This window comes from Selaginella moellendorffii, unplaced genomic scaffold (genome assembly GCF_000143415.4).
Source record: "Selaginella moellendorffii unplaced genomic scaffold, v1.0 SELMOscaffold_6, whole genome shotgun sequence".
Classification (NCBI taxonomy): domain Eukaryota; kingdom Viridiplantae; phylum Streptophyta; class Lycopodiopsida; order Selaginellales; family Selaginellaceae; genus Selaginella; species Selaginella moellendorffii.
The window spans coordinates 3,729,617-3,747,598 of record NW_003314267.1 but is presented as its reverse complement, the minus strand read 5'-3'; the positions used below and the strand labels follow the sequence as shown (position 1 = coordinate 3,747,598).

Below are 17,982 nucleotides of genomic sequence, written 5' to 3'. Positions count from 1 at the left end.
CTGCCACCCTTGACGATACTCTTCGCTTGGCACAACGTTATGAGACGTCGCCTCTTCCACTTCCGCTCCCCTTCCTATGGGTGATGGTCCTATTCCAATGGAGGTTGATGCTGCTGCTGCTCGAGTCCAAGGACAAGCGCGAGGACGTGGTCGTGGCCGTGATGTTCGCTGCTGGGCGTGTGATGAAGTTGGTCATACTTATCGGCGTTGCCGTCGTTTTCCGGATTGGCGACCTCCATTTCCTGGGTGGAGACCTTGGCGTCAGCAACGTCCCGTGGGTGCTGCTGCAGTGGAAGGTCTGGACACCAAGATGCATCCGGGAAACGAGGAGTCGCGCGAGTAATGGAGGGACCTTGCGCGAATAAATCAGTGACCCCTCCATCTTTCTTTCAGGAGTATCATCAAGGGGTTCACTCGGCACCGGTTCATCCCGTGTTTACTTTCCAAGCTCGTTTTTATAACAAGAGGTCTCCTATTATTCTCTCCGTGTTGGTTGATACAGGTTCGAGTTTATCTTCTATTGCTCGACCTGTTACCACACATTGTCGTCTACACTTGCGTCGTGCGGCGGAACCAGTTTTCATTCTTTATGGCAACGGCCGTACACATGCATGTGCACGGGATGAGGTGGACCTGTTTGTGCGTGTGGGCGATCTTGAGCTTGAGTTGCAGTCGTTGCGGGTGGTGCCGAGTCAAGCTTTTGACCTCATTCTTGGTATGGATTGGTTGCAGCGCAATCATGCCAAGTGTGACTTTGAGGCTTCTCCCCCTTGTCTCATATTTCCTTATGTTTCATCCATTCCTCTCACTTCCATACCTCTTTGTCCCTCTACTTCTACCTCTGCTTCCATTACTTTTGTTCCCCCACTCTTTCCTTCTGTGTTTCCATCTTGTTCTGCTTTTCCCTTTTCCGATCCCTCCGACGATCTTTGTGTTGCAGCAGTTGACCGGCTCATGAAAAAGTATTCTGATCTCTTTGAATTTGACCTATCGTCTGGGGCCAAGATTGCCACACGTCATCCGATTCCAACCGGGGATACTCGTCCAATCAAGGTTCCTGTTCGTCATCGGTCACCTAAGGAGATCAAGATTTTACGAGCCAACGTCAAGGAAATGCTGGAGAAGGGTGTTATTCGGAAGTCACGGAGTCCTTGGGCATGTGAACCTCATCTTGTGATGAAGCCTGATGGGAGTATTCGTTTCTGCATTGACTATTGCCCGTTAAACGAAGTGACGATCCCAGATGTGTATCCTCTTCCTCACACTGCTGATCTCTTAGATCGTCTGGGGCGAAGTCGTTGGTTCACCAAGCTAGATCTTGCTTCTGGGTATTGGCAAGTACCGATGGCTGAAGAAGATATTCCTAAGACTGCTTTTCGTACACCATTTGGTTTGTACGAGTTCTTGGTGATGCCGTTTGGTTTGAACAATGCTCCCGCAACTTTCCAGCGGATGATGGACGAGGTTCTTTGCGATATGCCGGAAGTGACTGCTGACTTCATTGATGATGTCTTGATCCACTCGGAGGGGACGTGGGAGGAGCACGTTCGTGATGTTTGTAAAGTGTTGGATCGGCTACGTGATGTTGGTTTAAAGCTGAAGCGGTCAAAGTGCGTGTTTGGGTCCAAGGACACAACTTATCTTGGGTACCGTATTTCTCGTGAGGGTTTGCAAGTTGATCCTGACAAACTTGTGGCTGTTCTAAAGTTCCCTACTCCGAAATGTGTGAATGATGTGCAGCGTTTTTTGGGTAAGGTGCAGTATCTCGGTCGTTTTGTGGATCATCTTTCCGATCGCACTACACCATTGTGAGCGTTGCTGAAGTCATCAACGTCATCTTTCATCTGGTCTTCGGATTGTGAGCGGGCGTTCGTGGATCTCAAAGAGCTATTGATGACTCCTCCGGTTTTGGCATATCCTGACTACACTCGACCTTTTATTTTGCGCCTGGATGCTTCTGACATTGGTCTTGGAGGTGTGTTGATGCAAGAGAGCTCGAGTGTGCTTGGTCAGCGCCATCCCATTGCATATATAAGCCGTACATTACAACCAGCGGAGATGAACTACTCCACGACGGAGAAGGAGTGTTTAGCAGCAGTCTGGGGTTTCGAGAAACTTCATGCATATCTACATGGTTCTCGGACATTACTTGGTTGGTCGTACGGCTCGATGGGCTTTGAAGCTTCAGATATATGATTTCGATGTTGTTCATCGCCTAGGGAGTTCTATGGCTGATGCTGATGCCCTTTCTCGAGCTCCTCTTCCTTCTCCACTCACTTCTCATGTTCTGACGAACCTGTTGTTCCAGCGTCTGTGGATTTTCTAGATGAGGATTCTGTGCCGTCGGCGGTTGCTGTCCTTGACGTTCAGTGTCCACAGGGCGCAGAGCAAGATCTACCTTCTCTTGATGAGGTTCGCGAGGCTCAAAAGATTGAGCCGTGGATTCGAAGGCTTCGAGATGGGTTTGAGAATCCTGCATCACTTGCTGATGACTTGCCTTTCCGGCATTTACATTCTCAATATCGCCTTGAAGATGGCCTTCTTTATTTTGTGGGGACGGATCCTGATGATCATTTACGGTTGGTGGTGCCTTCGGTGTTTATTCCGCGGTTTCTCCATGCCTACCATGATTCTCCTATTCTAGGTGGGCATATGGGACACCGTGTCACCGAGAAGCTGCGCAGGTCTTTCTATTGGCCGGAGATGCGACGTGATATTATCCGGTATGTGCGTAGCTGCGTTTGGTGCCAAGCTCGTAATACTCCCCCTTGTGCTGCGGAAGGACGGTTGGAGTCAATTGCAGTTTCCCGTCCGTTTGAGTTGGTGGCATTTGATCTTATGGGACCTTTTCCACGATCGACTGCTGGCAATGAGTATGTTATTATTGCTTCTGACTACTTGACTCGTTGGGTGGAAGTTGGTGCTCTTGCTAGCGCCTCTGCAACTGCTGTTGGATACTTCCTCCTCAATCGAGTGGTGTTCCAGCATTCTTGTCCAGAGCGGATTCTTTCGGATAATGGTCCTGCATTTATGGCTGAGGTATTTCATGTTTTGACATCTCGGTTGGGGATACGCCACACTTTTACGAGTGCTTATCATCCACAATCAGACGATCTGGTGGAACGGCTCGTTCGGACATTCAAAGGGATGATTGCGAAGTATGTGAACTTTCAGCATTCGGATTGGGATGGTTATTTGCCATCTCTTCGGTATGCCTATGTCACAGGGGTGCAAAGTTCTGTTGGTGCTTCACCATATAAACTTCTATATGGTCATGATCCAATATTACCAACAGAGCTAGGTTTACCTTCGCGATTGCCACGAGCTCCTGATGCTAGGTCATGGGATCAGTATTTGACAAGCATTCTTCCACTTGTCAGAGCAGAGTCTGCCGAACACTTAGGCCGCATACAAGTGGGACAACAACGGCGCTACAACTCCCATCATCGTCCACCTGCGGAGTACAAAGTGGATGATTTGGTGTTAGTCCGTTTTCCCCATCTTACGGTACGTGGTTTGTCTCCTTGCGCAGTGGAAAGGACCGTATCGGGTGTTGTGGCAAGTTGGACCGCAAGTTTATGAGGTTCGGCATGACGTTCAGCAGGCCAATCCTCCGGAGATTGTGCATGTGCAGCGGTTAAAACACTTCATACAAAGGGATCAGGAGCAGTTAATACCGTCTACAGATCTGCCGATGCCTCCTCCTAACGTTCCTCCAGATCCCGGCCCATCTACAAGAGAACCCTGACGGCCTTCCATTATTCCGAGAGGAGGGGGTGATGTGAGGGCCAAGTGTACAGCTACGATGCCGTATACTAATATTAGCGTAGTGGATTTTGGTAGCCGTCGAATTGGTTTCAATCCGGACCACTCGCTCCTGTATATAAACTAGGGTTTTTGGGCTAATTGATATGCACATTTCTGTATTCCCTTTCCATATTCCAGGCACTCACAGTTTAACATATTTATTTAATAAAAATATTGCCACTAAAATCTTAACAGAATATTCTTTAATGTTTGGTTCCTTGTTCTCTGTATTAGCAGATCCCATTTCTCCCACTATCAGAAGAACCTGGTACTGCTCTATAGCCTCCAGTGTATGGATAGATTGACAGCTTCTTTCTCTTCGAGAATGTGCTTGTGCTTCAGTTGTGCCAGCTTTCCTGCTCTCCTTCTCATCCATGGGCTGGTTCTCGCTGGACATGAAATCAGCTTGCACAAACTGGACTTCACAAACTCGTACTCGTCCGCCTTCTTCTTGTCCGTGGCACCGAACTTCAGCTTGGCTTTCCCGCTCTGGTAGTCCTCCCAAGCCTTGTCCTCAGGATCCGGGTCCTTGTATCGCTCCAGAGCCGCCTCTCCTGCTTGACTCTGGAGATTTCATCGTTGTAGGCCTCTAGAATCTGGTACCTGATTGTCGTTCGTGTCCTTCATCTTCGGCCAGATCAAACACCTCCCGCGAACAGCAACTCCTCGTCGATGAGTGTGTCCTTGAGCTCCTCCAGCTTCTTGTCTTGCCTCTTCTTGAGGTAGGAATGGTGAGAGATCTCCCTCGCCACCTTCAGCCCCCCATCACTCTCCTGTGGTTGCAAGCACCGCGAGAGATCACCGAAAATTTCTGATGTTGGCCTCGTCCCTCTCCTTCAACCTGGCCTCCAGCTCTTCTCGCGCTGCCGTCGCGCGGGCGCTCGCGATCCCGGCGGCGTCGCAGCATGACTCGATCATCGCCGCCATCACGGCCTCGGCCCCTTGAGATCCACGGACAAGAAGATGCGCTGCGCGTCGCGGGAGCCCAGCCCGGAGATCATCACGCGCAAAGTTTACTGGACTAGTTTATCTATTAAATCCAATTTAAGCCAAAACAAACCAGGTGTAACTATTCTACTTCTCATTCACGGACTGGATAGGGAGGTCTGTTGCACCGATAAGATAGGTAGCGATCATAATTCCAAAATGCAAGGAGGTCTGTTGCAGCTACCCACACTCTCCAGGCGGGTTCGTCCTTTATGACAAAGTGAACCTACAATTTCGAACACTGAATAACAAAGGCATGTCTAATCCAGGGCAGCTTACCTCAATGGACGCTTTAGCACTTTTGAGTGCCTTTTGTACGCTTTCCACAGCAATCCGTGCCGCTTTATCCAGAGGAACCCTGAAACACAATGCGAACTCAGTATACAAGAGGTAAAGTGTGAGCAACAAACCCGCCACATCCGCACGAGATAGCTGGGAGCGCTATGTGCTTCACGCCTTTCTTGCGAGCAAATGTTATAGCGTTCCTGTAGTAGCAAAAGCACAATGTATCAAATTTGCTACACACTCCGACATACTCATAAGTGAGACCAAGTTGCTTGGCAGCTTCCGTCTCCATGTCTTTGAAGTATTTTGGGCCTCTAGTAATAATGATTTTAGGTGCTGGCAGTCCTCCTGAAGGGCTGAGAAACGAGTCAGTTAAAAGGTGGAAAACGAAATAAGGAAAGACACTTACATGATATCCAAGCCAGTAAAGCTCGACCCAGTGGCAAAACCTATTTCTGAAGAGAAAAGAAAAGACAAAAGCTCATGTCAAAATGCCAAATACCCCTTTGCGTTACCTCTGTGTATCTGACCTCCAACAGGAACTACAATTGCGTCCTTCCTTCCGTCCACAAACCACTCTTTTATGTCCCCGCTTTTAATCACAAACTTGCAAGAGCCGACTTTACAAACAAGCTTGAGGTCCTTTTCCTGATCAAAAGCCACTAAATCTCAAACCAAGAACTCTGGAAAAAAAAACCACAAGAGGGAAATTTGAAGTATTATTACCTTGAGGTCCATCACCTTTATGCAGGGGTCCCTAGGAGGTCCGGGATTGCAACAGATAAAGGGTTCGGGTACTTGAGCGTTCCCATTGACTGAAAGCAGTAATATGGTCATATAGCTATAATTGATGTCCTGTACGTACCTAGGGGGCGGAAACCACAGGGTGTAACATCATATAACTCTATCATCGCTGTTTCGTCTTCGAACTCATCTTCATCTTCAGATTCAGATTCAGATTCAGATTCAGATTCGTCCACAGGCTCGGGATTCAAATCGATTGGGTCTTCCTCTCCATTGGCCACTTTCTGTCGCAGCAGCTCTCCAACAGGAACTAGTGCGAACGTCCTGCATTCATCGGTCCCTGCAGCAATCTGGCGGCAAGCTTCCTCGAGGCCCTGTACTAGTTCGCACATTACAAGCTCGTTTGAGGATCAAAAGTATAAAATACTCACCATTGCGTCAATCCGAGTGGTGAAAACGCTAGTATAATCGCCATCCATGTGACAACCCAGGTGCGCCGATGCAACGAGAAGATAGGTGTCTGCTGTAGTCACCCGCTCCTGCGTCCACCAAGCTTCCAGAATAACAAATTTCAACAAAAGAGTGAGTACCTTGTGGTAATAAAAAGGTTCACTGCTACTTTGCGGGGGGCTAGCATTTTTGAGACGGTAGAGAGAACTTGGACGGGTCAGCATCTCGTCCTTCCCATTTCGGCACAGCATCACCGACGCAAAGGCCTCGCCAAACACATACACATGCGCGTCTCCAAGCACCACCACCAAGGACCTGTTTTGCGCACACCAATCCTATAACCAGAACCAAAGCAAACATTTACAGCAACAGCAGTAATCACCACCACATACCCAGCAATCTGATGTTCCTACCACAGCCCGCAGCTCTTCATTCATCCTGCAAACGAACCACCGATGTTTTGGAAAAAGTACAATGCACATACTCTTACTTTGTGAATGCGAGCTCCAGAGCTCGTGGAGTACCGAACGTTGACAGCTCCAGAGATGCTCGAATGTGATCCATGAGCCGAGATCGGCGTAACTTGAGAAGTTGGAGATGCACAGAATAGAGGTGAATATCTATTACGCTCGGATAAGCTACATGGAAAATTAACACAACTCGCTCCTGCACTCTCCCCAGTTCCGGCAAGCACACGGCATGTACAGTCGCATCCTGCGGCGGCTCGACTATCACTGCCTCCATCGCCCAAGCCCTAAGGTAATTTAAATTGCTAGGGAATATTCTATATTAACAAATGTTGAACGTGTGTTGCCCTAATGGCTATGGGTATGGCGCCTTTGTTGCCTCTCACACTGGATGAAGCGTCCAAGGTCCTGGAATGGCCGATCGGCGTTTCTATGGCGCTCTCGGAGCTTGCGCAGGGCCCGGCGATCAGCCGCGTCTCGTCCGGAGAGGCCCTGCTGGATTACATCGTGGAGATGCGTCACCGGGGCGGGATGAGAGATGCCAAGCTTCCGGCTAGGGCTGTGCAAGGAATGGGCTTGTTCTTCCGCGAGGTAAGCCGAAATTCTTGATCCAGTTGTGCAAAAAAATCTGGCTTCCAGCTCGTACCAGAAGATTTCTGTCGCGGATTCTTTGGCTCGTTGCTGCCAGCGATGGCTCAGCTCGCCTTGAGGCTGTCGGCGCTTGTCAAGGATCACATTGATGGCAGCGTGAGCGATCGCTTTCCATCACAACTGGATTTTTTGCAGCTGCGTGCTCTTCCCGCCGGACAAAGTGGCATGGTTTTGCTGAGCCAGGTAAAAGATTTCATCCATTTTCTTCTTTGAGTTCTTCATTCTCTTATGCCAGCAGATCACCACCAGGAGCTTGTGGCATCGATTCTAGCGTGCGGGTTTTTCTGCTTGTATCCTTCGGCAGAGAGGAACAAATTGGATCTTCCCGACTTAAACTTCTATAAACTCTTCATGTAAGTTACACCGGGCTTTGTTTTTTTTTCCTTTCTGTTTATCTGTTGCTTTTTGCAGGGCACTGGTTGATGAGAATCGAGAAGAGAGTGCCAAGCACAAGATCATATGCTTGTTGCATTACTTTCAGATTGTTTGTGAAAGCGTACCGCAAGGAATGATTTCTTACGAGCGCAAGGTGTTGTCTTTGGAACAAGAGATGGAGGATCCTCTCTCTTTCTGGAGCAGTTCCTCGAGACCGCTGTGTCAAATACTGGTCTTAGTCACAAGCGTTGTCAGTTCCTTAACTTGTTCTCTTCTTTTCAGGTAATGGAAGATGGCACTATAGAAGGTAGTGATACTCCCGTTTTGGAGGTGGATTTCGCCAACAGGGTCTTAGGTGGTGGTGTACTCGGCGCCGGATGCTTGCAGGTAGACTTCTCTACGTTTAAAAGTTATGTGAACAATTGTGACAGGAGGAGATTAGATGCGTAATCAATCCCGAACTGATCGCTGGAAGGCTTTTCTTACCGGCAATGCAAGACAATGAAGCAATAGAAATAGTCGGGACGCAGTGCTACAATCGATATGAGGGGTACGCCAAGTTTATCTTACCACGAAAGCGTTCCAACTTCTTTTCCATTTCATTTTCCCGATAGATATGCCTCGAGCTTTCGTTTTGCTGGAAAGTTCTTCGACAACAAAGCCAGAGATGCATGGGGTCGAAAGGAAACGCACATTGTGGCCATTGACGCTCTCCCGTTTCCGGGAGAAGCACAATTCGACGCTGCGCTAATGCTGCGGTAGGCTCTCGTTTTCGATACTTTTTCGTTGTGACTTTTCTTTTTTTTTTCCTTGAACTTTTTACTGTACCAGGGAACTTAACAAGGCATACTGTGGCTTTCTCGTCCATCAGTCGATTCAATGCGGTGGCTCGAGTGAAAGCGCTCGTGGAGTAGCCACCGGCAACTGGGGATGTGGGGTCTTTGGCGGGGACCATGAAGTTAAGAGCATGCTCCAGTGGCTGGCTGCCTCGGAGGTAAGCATCTCTATGTCGCAAAAATTCATGCTTTGGGACGATGAGAAACCTTTGCAGGCTGGCCGCCCCTTCCTGTTGTACTACACATTCAAAGATCCACGTACCACGAAGCTCCAGAGAATAGCCGACTGGATTTTAGAACAAAAGTGGAGCGTGCTGGAACTCTGGAGCGTTTTGATCGAGTATGGAAAAGGAAGGAAGTATACCAAGGTGGGATTTTTTGACTGGCTTCTTCCAGATTAATCGCAAGTGAAGACGCTGAGCTCCTCGCATTGATTTTTCCGTGAAGAACTGGGAAGAACTCGATGATTCCGTGAAGAACTCGATGATTTGTCAATACGGAAGAAGCTCATGGTTAGAACAAAGAGTTTTTGGAATTTTTCTATATCCGGAGTACGTGGAGCAAAGTGAGATCCGTTCATTAACACTGTCGTAAGAGAGCATCCATTGAATATGCTTTCTCTCGGGCCAGTAGTTTTTTTTTCTTCGCATATATAAGGTGTGCCTTGGAGGACCGGTAGGGTTTTAGAGATCACGGCGCCATGGGAGAGGCGTTGCTCGAAGCTGGCGGCGAATCGATGCTCCCGCCACAGGCGTTCCTGGAGCGGCTCAAGGATTTCGGGCAGGAGCACACGCTGGGGCGCTGGAAGGAGCTGAACGAGGTGGAGCGCGACGAGCTGATCTGCGAATTGGAGGTGGGAAATGTGGCAATTTGTGGCTTGATCTGGAGAAATCTCTGCTTGCAGGCGGTAGATCTTCCTCGCGTCTCGCGGATTGCGAGGAAGACACTACAGCGCGGTGAGATATCTAGGAGGAATTTTTTCTTCGCGGTCTCGCTTTTGGTCCAAGCTTAAACGCTTTGTTTTGTCAGGAGATTCTCTGAGAAATCCAGTGCCGCTAGCAGAAGCGTCGGTGTCTTGTATTGAAGAAAGGACTGCCCAGGAAAGGGAAAGATGGTGGGGATTGGGCTTGAAGGCGATCTCCGAAGGAAAACTGGCGGTGCTGCTATTGTCAGGGGGCCAGGTATCCTCAAATTCCTTGTCTTGTTGCCTGGAAACCTTGGCCATTTTCTTGCAGGGCACACGCTTGGGTAGTAATGATCCAAAGGGATGCATTAGTAAGTTATCGCTCGATTCCCTGGCTTTTTCTTACGAGTTTCCATTTCCACTTCGAACAGATATCGGTTTGCCTTCGGGAAAGTCACTGTTTCAGCTCCAGGCAGAGAGAATTTTGAGAATACAAAAACTAGCCTCGAATCGGGCTGGCTCAGGTATGCAAGAGTTCTTGAGAACTGTTCTTCTGGGCTAACCAAATCAAATACACAGGAAGGCTAGTCATGATCCCATGGTACATTATGACGAGTCCATTTACAGACACCGCTACTCGGCAATTCTTTGAAGCCAAAAAGTACTTTGGTCTTGAAGCACAACAGGTTTGATCCGACTTTCCTGTGCTAAAGGGAAGATGCTTACCGTGTATCATTTCAGGTAATCTTCTTTCAACAAGGGACGCTTCCTTGCGTGACGAAGGAAGGGAAAATTATCATGGAATCTGCCTGTAAGGTGTTGATAAGCTGTTGAAAGCCTAAGTGTTTCATCACATAGCTGGCATTGCAGATTTCAAGGGCCCCAGACGGAAATGGTGGAGTCTACGCAGGTACGCGTTATGACTTCTATCTTACTCCGACTGAAGTTAATGGGTATACTTTTACAGCTTTGAAGACCTCGGGCCATTTGGAAGATATGGCCAAGAGAGGCATTCATTACGTGGATTGTTTCAGTGTAGACAATGCTCTGGTACGATTTCGTTTAAAAAAAATCAGTAAACTTCGTTAGATTCATAGACTTTCTTTACAGGTTCGGGTAGCAGACCCACTCTTTCTAGGCTACTGCATCGATAGAAACGTCAGCTGTGCTGCCAAAGCTGTGAAGAAGGTATATATTTGATTTTTTAAATTTCCCCCTTTCTTCCAAAGTCACCTATGCGTGTTTTCATAGTTGTATCCTCAAGAAAGAGTTGGAGTCTTCGTGAGACGTGCAAAGAACGGACCTGTGGCCGTCTTGGAATACAGTGAGCTGGATCCTGCTCTCGCTTCCTCGGTCAACCAAGAGACAGGACGATTGAACTTTAAATGGAGCAATGTAAGACGTGCTTTTTTCTTTCGCATGCTTCCAACTCTTCTATTTTTTCAGATTTGTATGCAAATGTACTCCTTAGAGTTTTTGGCTGCAGTGACGGATGAATTGGAGCAAGACAGCATGTAAGTAGCTCCTGGAACTCAAGTTTCTTCTTTTATGATTGGATCTCACTCCTGACGTTGCAGATATCATGTTGCTGAGAAGACAATACCTTCCGCGGACGGGCCTGTCCAAGGCATCAAATTAGAGCAGTATATATTCGATGCGTTTCCATATGCTCCATCGGTGGCGATTTTCGAGGTATGCTGGATTGGTTGCTAGCTAGTTTTCAAATTCTTGTTTTAGCAGGTTGTAAGAGAGGAAGAGTTTGCTCCGGTGAAGAATGCGAGTGGAGTGGACTCGCCAGAATCGGCTCGATTGTTACTTCTTCGCCTCCACATGCGCTGGGTGGTAGCAGCGGGAGGTTTCATTCTACACTCGGTGCCATTACATTTAACTGGTATGGATGGATTAACTGGTATTTAGTTTGTCTCTTGAACTTGAATATCCTGCAGGAGTGGAGGTCAGTCCTTTGATCTCGTATGCAGGCGAAAATCTCGAAGAGATATGTCATGGACGGAGCTTTCATGTCCCTTGTGAAATACGCTAGAGGAATTTTTTTTTTAAAAAAAAAACGAAGGTCAGTTTCTTGTGGAGTGAATAATGCGTTCGTGATATTCTGCGATGGGGGCAGAAATTTTGTCATCTAGAAACTCAACTTTGCAATAAAAAAAAAAACTGTTGATATAGTTAGAATCGAGCCGATTCTGACGAGTCCACTCCACTTGCATTTCTTCCTCTCTTACAAAACCTGCAAAAAGAAATTGAAAACTAGCTAGCAACCACTCCAGCATACCTCGGAAATCGCCACCGATGGAGCATATGGAAACGCATCGACTATATACTGCTCTAATTATTGTCTTCTCAGCAACATGGTACCTGCAACCTCAGGAGAAAGACACATTCATAATGAAAAAATTGAGCCTACTGACATGATGCTGTCTTGCTCCAATTCATCCGTCACTGCAGTTAAAACATTTAAGGAGTAGAAGAGTTGGAAGCATGGGAAAGAGAAAGCACATCTTACATTGCCCCATTCAAAGACTCTAACTTTTTCTCATATTAGGTGACTTTGGATATTAAGAAATCAAATGTCGGCCAGAATCTGTAAAGAAAGAAGGTCTATGAACCTAAGGAAGTATTGCCGATTTAAACAAAATCTTACCAGAGCGTTGTCGACGCTAAAACAATCCACGTCCTTACAGGCCGATTCCATGATAATTTTCCTTTGTCACGCACGGAGTTGACCTGAAAATGATACATCTGAACCCTCAGCTATAGCACAGGAAAGTTGGAGCTTCAAGACCTTTTGGCTTCAAAGAACTGCCGGATAGCGGCAGACTCCTCATATTGTACATGGGATCATGACTAGTCCTGTGTACTTGATTTGGTTAGCTCAATCTCAAGAACTTTTGCCACGATCAGCAGCTCGCGCAGCACCGGCCACGGACGCTCTTCACCTCCTCGAAGCACTGGCCATGGCGAAGATAGTCTATTGCGTTGGCCTCGCCTTGCAATCGCTCTTCATCTCCTCGAACAGTATTCTGGAACGTGGAAGAGAGCAATCAAGATGAAGAGAAAAAGAAGAAAGTTTTTGCTTTACCAGTGTTCCTTTGACTGCGTCCTTTCCCGGACCGAAGTGAGCAACCTTGGCTTCGAGATTCCCGCCGGACTTGATGTCTCTGTTCGTGAAGGTCCTTTGGCTGAATCAAGAGCAATCTCAACGCGTTTATTCCAGCTGAGGTGCCTTGGATTCGCTGCAAACCAGAGAAACAAAGCCGATCAAAGGCGGATTTGAAGGAAGATAAAAGAAGTTATGCTTATTCATGTATTCATAAACGAGAGGATAGATCTTCGCTCGTTGAGGCGTTGGCCCGGGTGAGCGAGCTCCACAGGTACTTCCCTCGCGGCCTCGCGATCTCCTCGAAGACCCTCCTCGCGCGACTCACCTTCTTGCATCCCGCGTACATTCTCATCAGTGCTTGCGCCTACGAGGCCCCCGATCGCCGCCGGCGAATGGATCGTCCGGCGACCGCACTGATAGCATCCACACGAAGTTCCTGGCGATGAAGAGCAGAGATCCATCCAGGAGAAGTAGGGAATAGGCAAGAATGGCTGTGCTAGCTTTCATCGCATAGAAAAAAATTTCCTAAGAAAACCAGTGCTTTTAAAATCGAATTAGGTCAGAGCAGATGTTTTGTGGCGGGAATGAAGCCATTCCTCCGGGCAAGGCGCGTGCGCGCTCTCCGCGAGCGCGAGCGCTTTGCGCGCGAGAATGCGCGTGTGCGGCGCCATCCCTGCGAGGAGCGCGACCGCGTGACGCTCTTCCGGGAGCTCCACAGGATGAAATCGAGGGGGCGGGACGATCCCTTCCACCCCCACGAGTACGCCACCATCCTGGGCCTCGCGGGCCGCCTGGGCGCCGCTAGGGAGGGCAACCAGATCCACCGCCATCTCATCCACTGCCGGCTGGAGCGCGAGTCCAAGATCACTGCCCATGTCATCCGGATGTATGGCCGCTGTGGATTCCCCCACCGCGCGATCCGCTGCTTCGACAATCTCTTCTCCAAGCCCGCGCCGCTGTGGGCCGCCGTGATCTCGTCGCTCGCCCAGAACGATCGACTCGATCACGCCAGGTACTTCTTCCGGAAGATGCTGCTCCGCCCGTGCCGCCCCGACGAGGATTGCTACATCGCTGTTCTTGGCGCCTGCGCTGGATCGCGGTGCCTGGAGTTTGGGCGAGACATCCACGCCAAGCTCGGGCTTGCGGGGCTGGACGGTGATTCTAACGTGTGCAATGCGGTGATCGCGATGTATGGGCGCTGCGAGGCGCCCCAACTGGCGTTGGAGTTCTTCGAGAGGATGAATCGCGCTGGGCAGAGGAACGCGAGCTCGTGGATCGCACTGATTGCCGCATTTGCCGAGAGTGGGAAAATGCAAGAAGCCGCGCAATTTGCCCGGCTGCTTCTCCTAGATGGATCCCTGCTCTTCATCGCCAGGAATTTCGTGTGGATGCTATCGCGGTGCGATCGGCGGAGCGATCTGTGGCGCGGCGAGGCAATCCATTCGCTGGCGGTGATCGGAGGCTTCGCGGGCGAGCCTCGCGTGGCGCAAGCGCTGATGCGAATGTATGGGCGATGTAAGAAAGTGAGCCGCGCGAGGAGGGTCTTCGAGGAGATGGCGAGGCCGCGAGGGAAGTACCTGTGGAGCTCGCTCATCCGGGCCTACGCGTTCGATCGGACGCAGCGAGCGAAGATCTTCCCGCTGTTCGAGGAGATGAAGGGCGATTGCAAGGCGAGGCCGACGCAAGAGACCGTCTTCACCATGGCCAGCGCCGCGAGGAGCTTTGAGGAGGTGAAGAGCGTCCATGCATGGGTGGTGGAGAGGAAATGCAAGCTGGGGCCGGTGCTGCGCGAGGTGCTGATCGAGAGGTACAAGCGCTGCGAGAGCGTGGCGGATGGGTGGGAGAAATTCCGGCAAATGCACGCGCGATTCAAGCAGGGATACTTCGCCTAGCCCAGCTCGCGCAAAGAAAGAAATTAGGGTTCTTGGATCATGAAATTAGGGTTCTTGGCGAAACCAAGGAGATCATGAATATCTTCAAGCGCTGGATCACACTCAAGATCCACGCGCGCTTCGACCGCAGCCTCTACAACAGCAACCGCGACCGCGCGCAGCTGGCGGCGCTGGTCCACGAGATGAACTCGTGGAACAAGCGCCTCGAGGACGAGGACTACGCCAACATCCTCGACCTGTGCGGCAAGCTCCGCGCGCTCCAGGAGGGCCAGGACGTCCACGCCCACATCCATCTCAATCGCCTCGAGCGCAACCGCGTCCCCGGGATCAAGCTCACGCAGATGTATGGCAAATGCGGCCGCCCGGACGAGGCGCGCCGCGCCTTCGCGGAGATCCTCTCCAAGGAGATCATCGCGTGGACGAGCGTGGTCGAGGCGCACGCCAAGAACTCCCAGCACAAGACCGCGCGCGAGCTCTTCCTCAAGATGAAGCTCGTGCCCATCTTCCCCGACGAGGGCGCCTACCTCGCGGTTCTTCGCGCTTGCGTCGGCCCCGCCGCGCTCAAGGAGGGCAAGGCCATCCACGCCGCGATCGTGCGCAGCGCGCTGGAGAAGCGACCCAGCGTCGCGGCCGCGCTCATCAACATGTACGCCAAGTGCGAGAGCCTCGCCGATTCCAGCGCCTGCTTCGCCAAGGTGGAGCGCCAGGGATTCGTGCCGCCGTGGATCGCGATGATCGCAGCAAATGCCGAGTTTGGGCATTTGCGGGAGGCCGCGGTGCTGTTCCAGAGGCTGCTGCTCGAGGGGATCCTGGTGCTGAGCAAGAACGAATTCACGGAGCTCATGGATCGCTACGAGTGCCCGGCCGATCTGGAGCAAGCCCGCGTCGTCCAGACGATCGTGGTGATGGCCAATCTCGAGGACAACAGCTTCCTCCAGGTCCAGCTCATGGCGATGTTCTCGCGCTGCGGCGATCTCAAGGCCGCGAGGGCGATCTTCGATGGCGCTGGCGAGGAGAACCACAACGTGAACATGTACCGCGCGCTCATCGAGGCCTACGTCGCGGCGTTCGCGTTCAAGGACGCGATCCTTGTCTTCCGTGAGATGTTGCGCAAGAACGTCACCCCCGATCGGTGCATCTACCTCGCGGCGCTGGCGGCGTGCACGGGATTCGAGGACTGCAAGATCGTCCACTCGACGATGCGCAGTCATGGCGTGCGCAGCGACGAGATCTACAAGTCCTACCTGATACGAAACTATCGGAGGTGTCCGGAGGTGGACGACGCCGAGAGGATGTTCGCGGAGATCGAGGGGCTGGATCTCGAGGACGCGGACGTGAGGAAGAAGTGCCGGGACGAGACGGAATGGGTGAAGCTCACCACTGGGGACTACACTCGCGTCAATCACCGCGTCGCGAAGCCGTTTAGCTCGATCGAGAAGGGGCTGCGATCGTGATGGGTGTGCTTGGATCTATCCAGGAAATCGCTTTGCTTTGCTCGAGATGAGAGATCATGAGATGGGCAGCGCAGGAATCCGTGGAGCTCATCGAATCTTGCACGAGTGTGGGGGATTTGCGGCGTGTCTCGGCCCAGATTGCTACTGCCAAGCGAGGATTTGACTCCGTGTATGAGGCGAATTTGCTCATTCGCAAGTTTGGGAGCTACGGCAGTGCCGAGGATGCGCGATGGGTGTTCGATCGCATGGTGGAGAGGGACGAGATTACGTGGGGCTCGATGCTGGCGGTGTACACGCAGAACAGGAGATTCAAGGACGCCGAGGCGATGTTTGATTTGCGTGCCGAGAGAGGTGTGGCGTCGTGGAATGTCATGCTTGCCGCATATGCCCAAAGGGGGCATTTGGAGAAAGCCAAGTTTGTGTTTGAGAGGATGCCGGAGAGGAGCCTTGTTTCTTGGAACTCAATCCTTACTGCCTATTTACAAAACGGAAGCGTTGACGAGGCGAAGGTGGTGTTTGATCGTATCCCGGAGAAAGACGTGGTGTCGTGGAATGCGCTCCTTGCTGGATATGCCCAGAACGGGCATTTTGGAAGAGCCAAAGAAGTTTTCGAGACTATGCCTGGCCGCAGACTGAGCTCTTGGAACGCGATCCTCGCTGCGTCTTCAGAGGAAGGGGGGCTAGTTCTTGCGAAGTCTGTATTTGAATCGATGCCGGAGTGGAATCTCGTGTCTACGACTGCCATGCTCACTGCATACGCCCAGAACAAGCATCTTGACCAGGCCAAGTTTATGTTTGATCGGATGCCGGAGAAGAACATCGTGTCGTGGACGGCCATGGTTTCTGGCTATGCCCAAAACGGCAGCCTTGGGTTGGCGAAGAGCCTCTTCGATGTGATGCCGGAGAGGAACTTGGTGTCTTGGACGGCCATGCTCGCTGCATTCGCTCAGAGCAAACGATACGACAAGGCCAAGGCGTTGTTTGATTCCATGCCCGATCGAAATGCCATCTCCTGGAACGTGATGCTCAACGTCTACTCTTGCAGCGGGATGCTTGGCGAGGCAAAGTCGCTCTTCTCCGCGATGGAGGAGAGCAATCTCATATCGTGGAACTTGATGCTGGCTGCGTACTCGGAGAATGGAGACTTGGATCAGGCAAAAGGGCTCTTTGAGAGAATGCCGTGCTGGGACGTGGGATCCTGGAACTGCTTGCTCGCGGCTTACTCCCACCGCGGCCAGATCGAGCAGGCAAAGTTTGTGTTTGACACGATGAAGGCCCGGAACGCTATATCGTGGTGCTCGCTTCTGGCTGGCTATGCCCAGTCCGGGCATATCGAAGAGGCCGAGCGCGTGTTTCTAGCGATGCCCGAGTGGGACATAGCGGCTTGCAACGCGATGGTGGCTGCTTGGATCCACGCAGGAGACTTGGAAGAGGCGATTTTTTTGCTCCACAGCGTTCCAGCTCGGGATGTCATGTCGTGGAACTCGGTGCTCGCGGGGCTTGTGCAGCGCGGAAGCCTCGGAAAGGTGGCGGAGATGTTTGCGAGAATGCCCGAGGTGGACTGTGTTTCGCGTAGCACGGTGCTGTCGATGTGTTGCCAGGCCGGGCATCTGGAGGAGGGACTTGGATTGTTTGGGAGAATGGTGGCGGATGGGTTTGATCCGGACGAAGTTGGCGTCATGAACATCCTCTCCGGGTGTAGCCATGCGGGCGATGTTGCAACCGGCCACAGCTTCTTCGTGTCGATGATCCGAGACTATGAACTGAAGCCCAGCAAGCAGCACTACAGCTGCGTGATCGATCTCCTGGGACGTGCTGGATACCTGGGCGATGCGAGGGAGGTGATTGCAAACATGCCGTATGCTCCCGAGGCTCGAGACTGGAGTTGCTTGCTTGGAGCTTGCCGGAACCACAAGCAGGCCGTGATTGGAGTTTCCGCGGCCATGAATGTGTTGAAGCTCAATCCAGCGAGATCGTCATCGTATGAATTGCTAGCAGGTGTAGTAACGTGAAGG

General features: G+C 51.1%; 5 protein-coding genes across 7 annotated transcripts; all 5 read left to right on the top strand.

Moving 5' to 3' along the window:
* The first annotated feature begins 7,096 nt into the window (after positions 1-7,096).
* LOC9652183 (probable poly(ADP-ribose) glycohydrolase 2) lies at positions 7,097-9,245 on the top strand. 3 transcript variants are annotated; one of them, XM_002966045.2, is made up of 9 exons: positions 7,097-7,331; positions 7,380-7,574; positions 7,641-7,744; positions 7,803-7,998; positions 8,049-8,153; positions 8,198-8,316; positions 8,381-8,524; positions 8,598-8,760; positions 8,818-9,245. In XM_002966045.2, exons 1-9 carry the CDS (start codon positions 7,098-7,100, stop codon positions 9,001-9,003), a joined length of 1,446 nt encoding a protein of 481 aa, XP_002966091.2. In that variant the 5' UTR covers position 7,097; the 3' UTR covers positions 9,004-9,245. The 3 variants fall into 3 exon arrangements, with proteins under 3 accessions (XP_002966091.2, XP_024526394.1, XP_024526392.1); XM_024670626.1 differs by having other exon boundaries at positions 8,598-8,942; positions 8,999-9,245; XM_024670624.1 differs by having other exon boundaries at positions 8,598-9,245.
* Positions 9,246-9,272: 27 nt separating this feature from the next.
* On the top strand, positions 9,273-11,690 carry LOC9652182 (UDP-N-acetylglucosamine diphosphorylase 2). The gene is made up of 15 exons (XM_024670627.1): positions 9,273-9,455; positions 9,507-9,558; positions 9,632-9,783; positions 9,838-9,877; positions 9,938-10,030; positions 10,086-10,192; positions 10,248-10,322; positions 10,377-10,416; positions 10,474-10,556; positions 10,617-10,694; positions 10,758-10,901; positions 10,953-11,020; positions 11,084-11,198; positions 11,247-11,397; positions 11,453-11,690. The coding sequence occupies exons 1-15, from the start codon at positions 9,303-9,305 to the stop codon at positions 11,545-11,547; spliced, it is 1,446 nt and encodes a 481-aa protein (XP_024526395.1). The 5' UTR covers positions 9,273-9,302; the 3' UTR covers positions 11,548-11,690.
* Positions 11,691-13,205: 1,515 nt separating this feature from the next.
* On the top strand, positions 13,206-14,513 carry LOC112345004 (putative pentatricopeptide repeat-containing protein At3g01580). Its single transcript, XM_024670785.1, has one exon. It carries the CDS (start codon positions 13,206-13,208, stop codon positions 14,511-14,513), a length of 1,308 nt encoding a protein of 435 aa, XP_024526553.1.
* Positions 14,514-14,587: 74 nt separating this feature from the next.
* On the top strand, positions 14,588-15,967 carry LOC112345003 (pentatricopeptide repeat-containing protein At3g12770-like). The gene has a single exon (XM_024670784.1). The coding sequence runs from the start codon at positions 14,588-14,590 to the stop codon at positions 15,965-15,967; it is 1,380 nt and encodes a 459-aa protein (XP_024526552.1).
* Positions 15,968-16,023: 56 nt separating this feature from the next.
* LOC9635289 (pentatricopeptide repeat-containing protein At4g02750) lies at positions 16,024-17,979 on the top strand. Its single transcript, XM_024670783.1, has 2 exons — positions 16,024-16,754; positions 16,851-17,979. The coding sequence occupies exons 1-2, from the start codon at positions 16,024-16,026 to the stop codon at positions 17,977-17,979; spliced, it is 1,860 nt and encodes a 619-aa protein (XP_024526551.1).
* The last annotated feature ends 3 nt before the right edge of the window (positions 17,980-17,982 follow it).

What these genes read in the sequence shown, in the direction of transcription:
- LOC9652183 (XM_024670624.1), top strand. Translation starts at nt 7,098, where the DNA reads ATGGGTATGGCGCCTTTGTTGCCTCTCACACTGGATGAAGCGTCCAAG. An exon ending in TCGGCGCCGGATGCTTGCAG is followed by an intron (nt 8,154 to 8,197) that starts GTAGACTTCTCT and finishes CAATTGTGACAG; the next exon opens with GAGGAGATTAGATGCGTAAT. An exon ending in GACGCTGCGCTAATGCTGCG is followed by an intron (nt 8,525 to 8,597) that starts GTAGGCTCTCGT and finishes TTACTGTACCAG; the next exon opens with GGAACTTAACAAGGCATACT.
- LOC9652182 (XM_024670627.1), top strand. Translation starts at nt 9,303, where the DNA reads ATGGGAGAGGCGTTGCTCGAAGCTGGCGGCGAATCGATGCTCCCGCCA. An exon ending in GAGGAAGACACTACAGCGCG is followed by an intron (nt 9,559 to 9,631) that starts GTGAGATATCTA and finishes TTGTTTTGTCAG; the next exon opens with GAGATTCTCTGAGAAATCCA. An exon ending in CATCGGTGGCGATTTTCGAG is followed by an intron (nt 11,199 to 11,246) that starts GTATGCTGGATT and finishes TTGTTTTAGCAG; the next exon opens with GTTGTAAGAGAGGAAGAGTT.
- LOC112345004 (XM_024670785.1), top strand. Translation starts at nt 13,206, where the DNA reads ATGAAGCCATTCCTCCGGGCAAGGCGCGTGCGCGCTCTCCGCGAGCGC.
- LOC112345003 (XM_024670784.1), top strand. Translation starts at nt 14,588, where the DNA reads ATGAATATCTTCAAGCGCTGGATCACACTCAAGATCCACGCGCGCTTC.
- LOC9635289 (XM_024670783.1), top strand. Translation starts at nt 16,024, where the DNA reads ATGAGATGGGCAGCGCAGGAATCCGTGGAGCTCATCGAATCTTGCACG. An exon ending in AAGCATCTTGACCAGGCCAA is followed by an intron (nt 16,755 to 16,850) that starts GTTTATGTTTGA and finishes GTTGGCGAAGAG; the next exon opens with CCTCTTCGATGTGATGCCGG.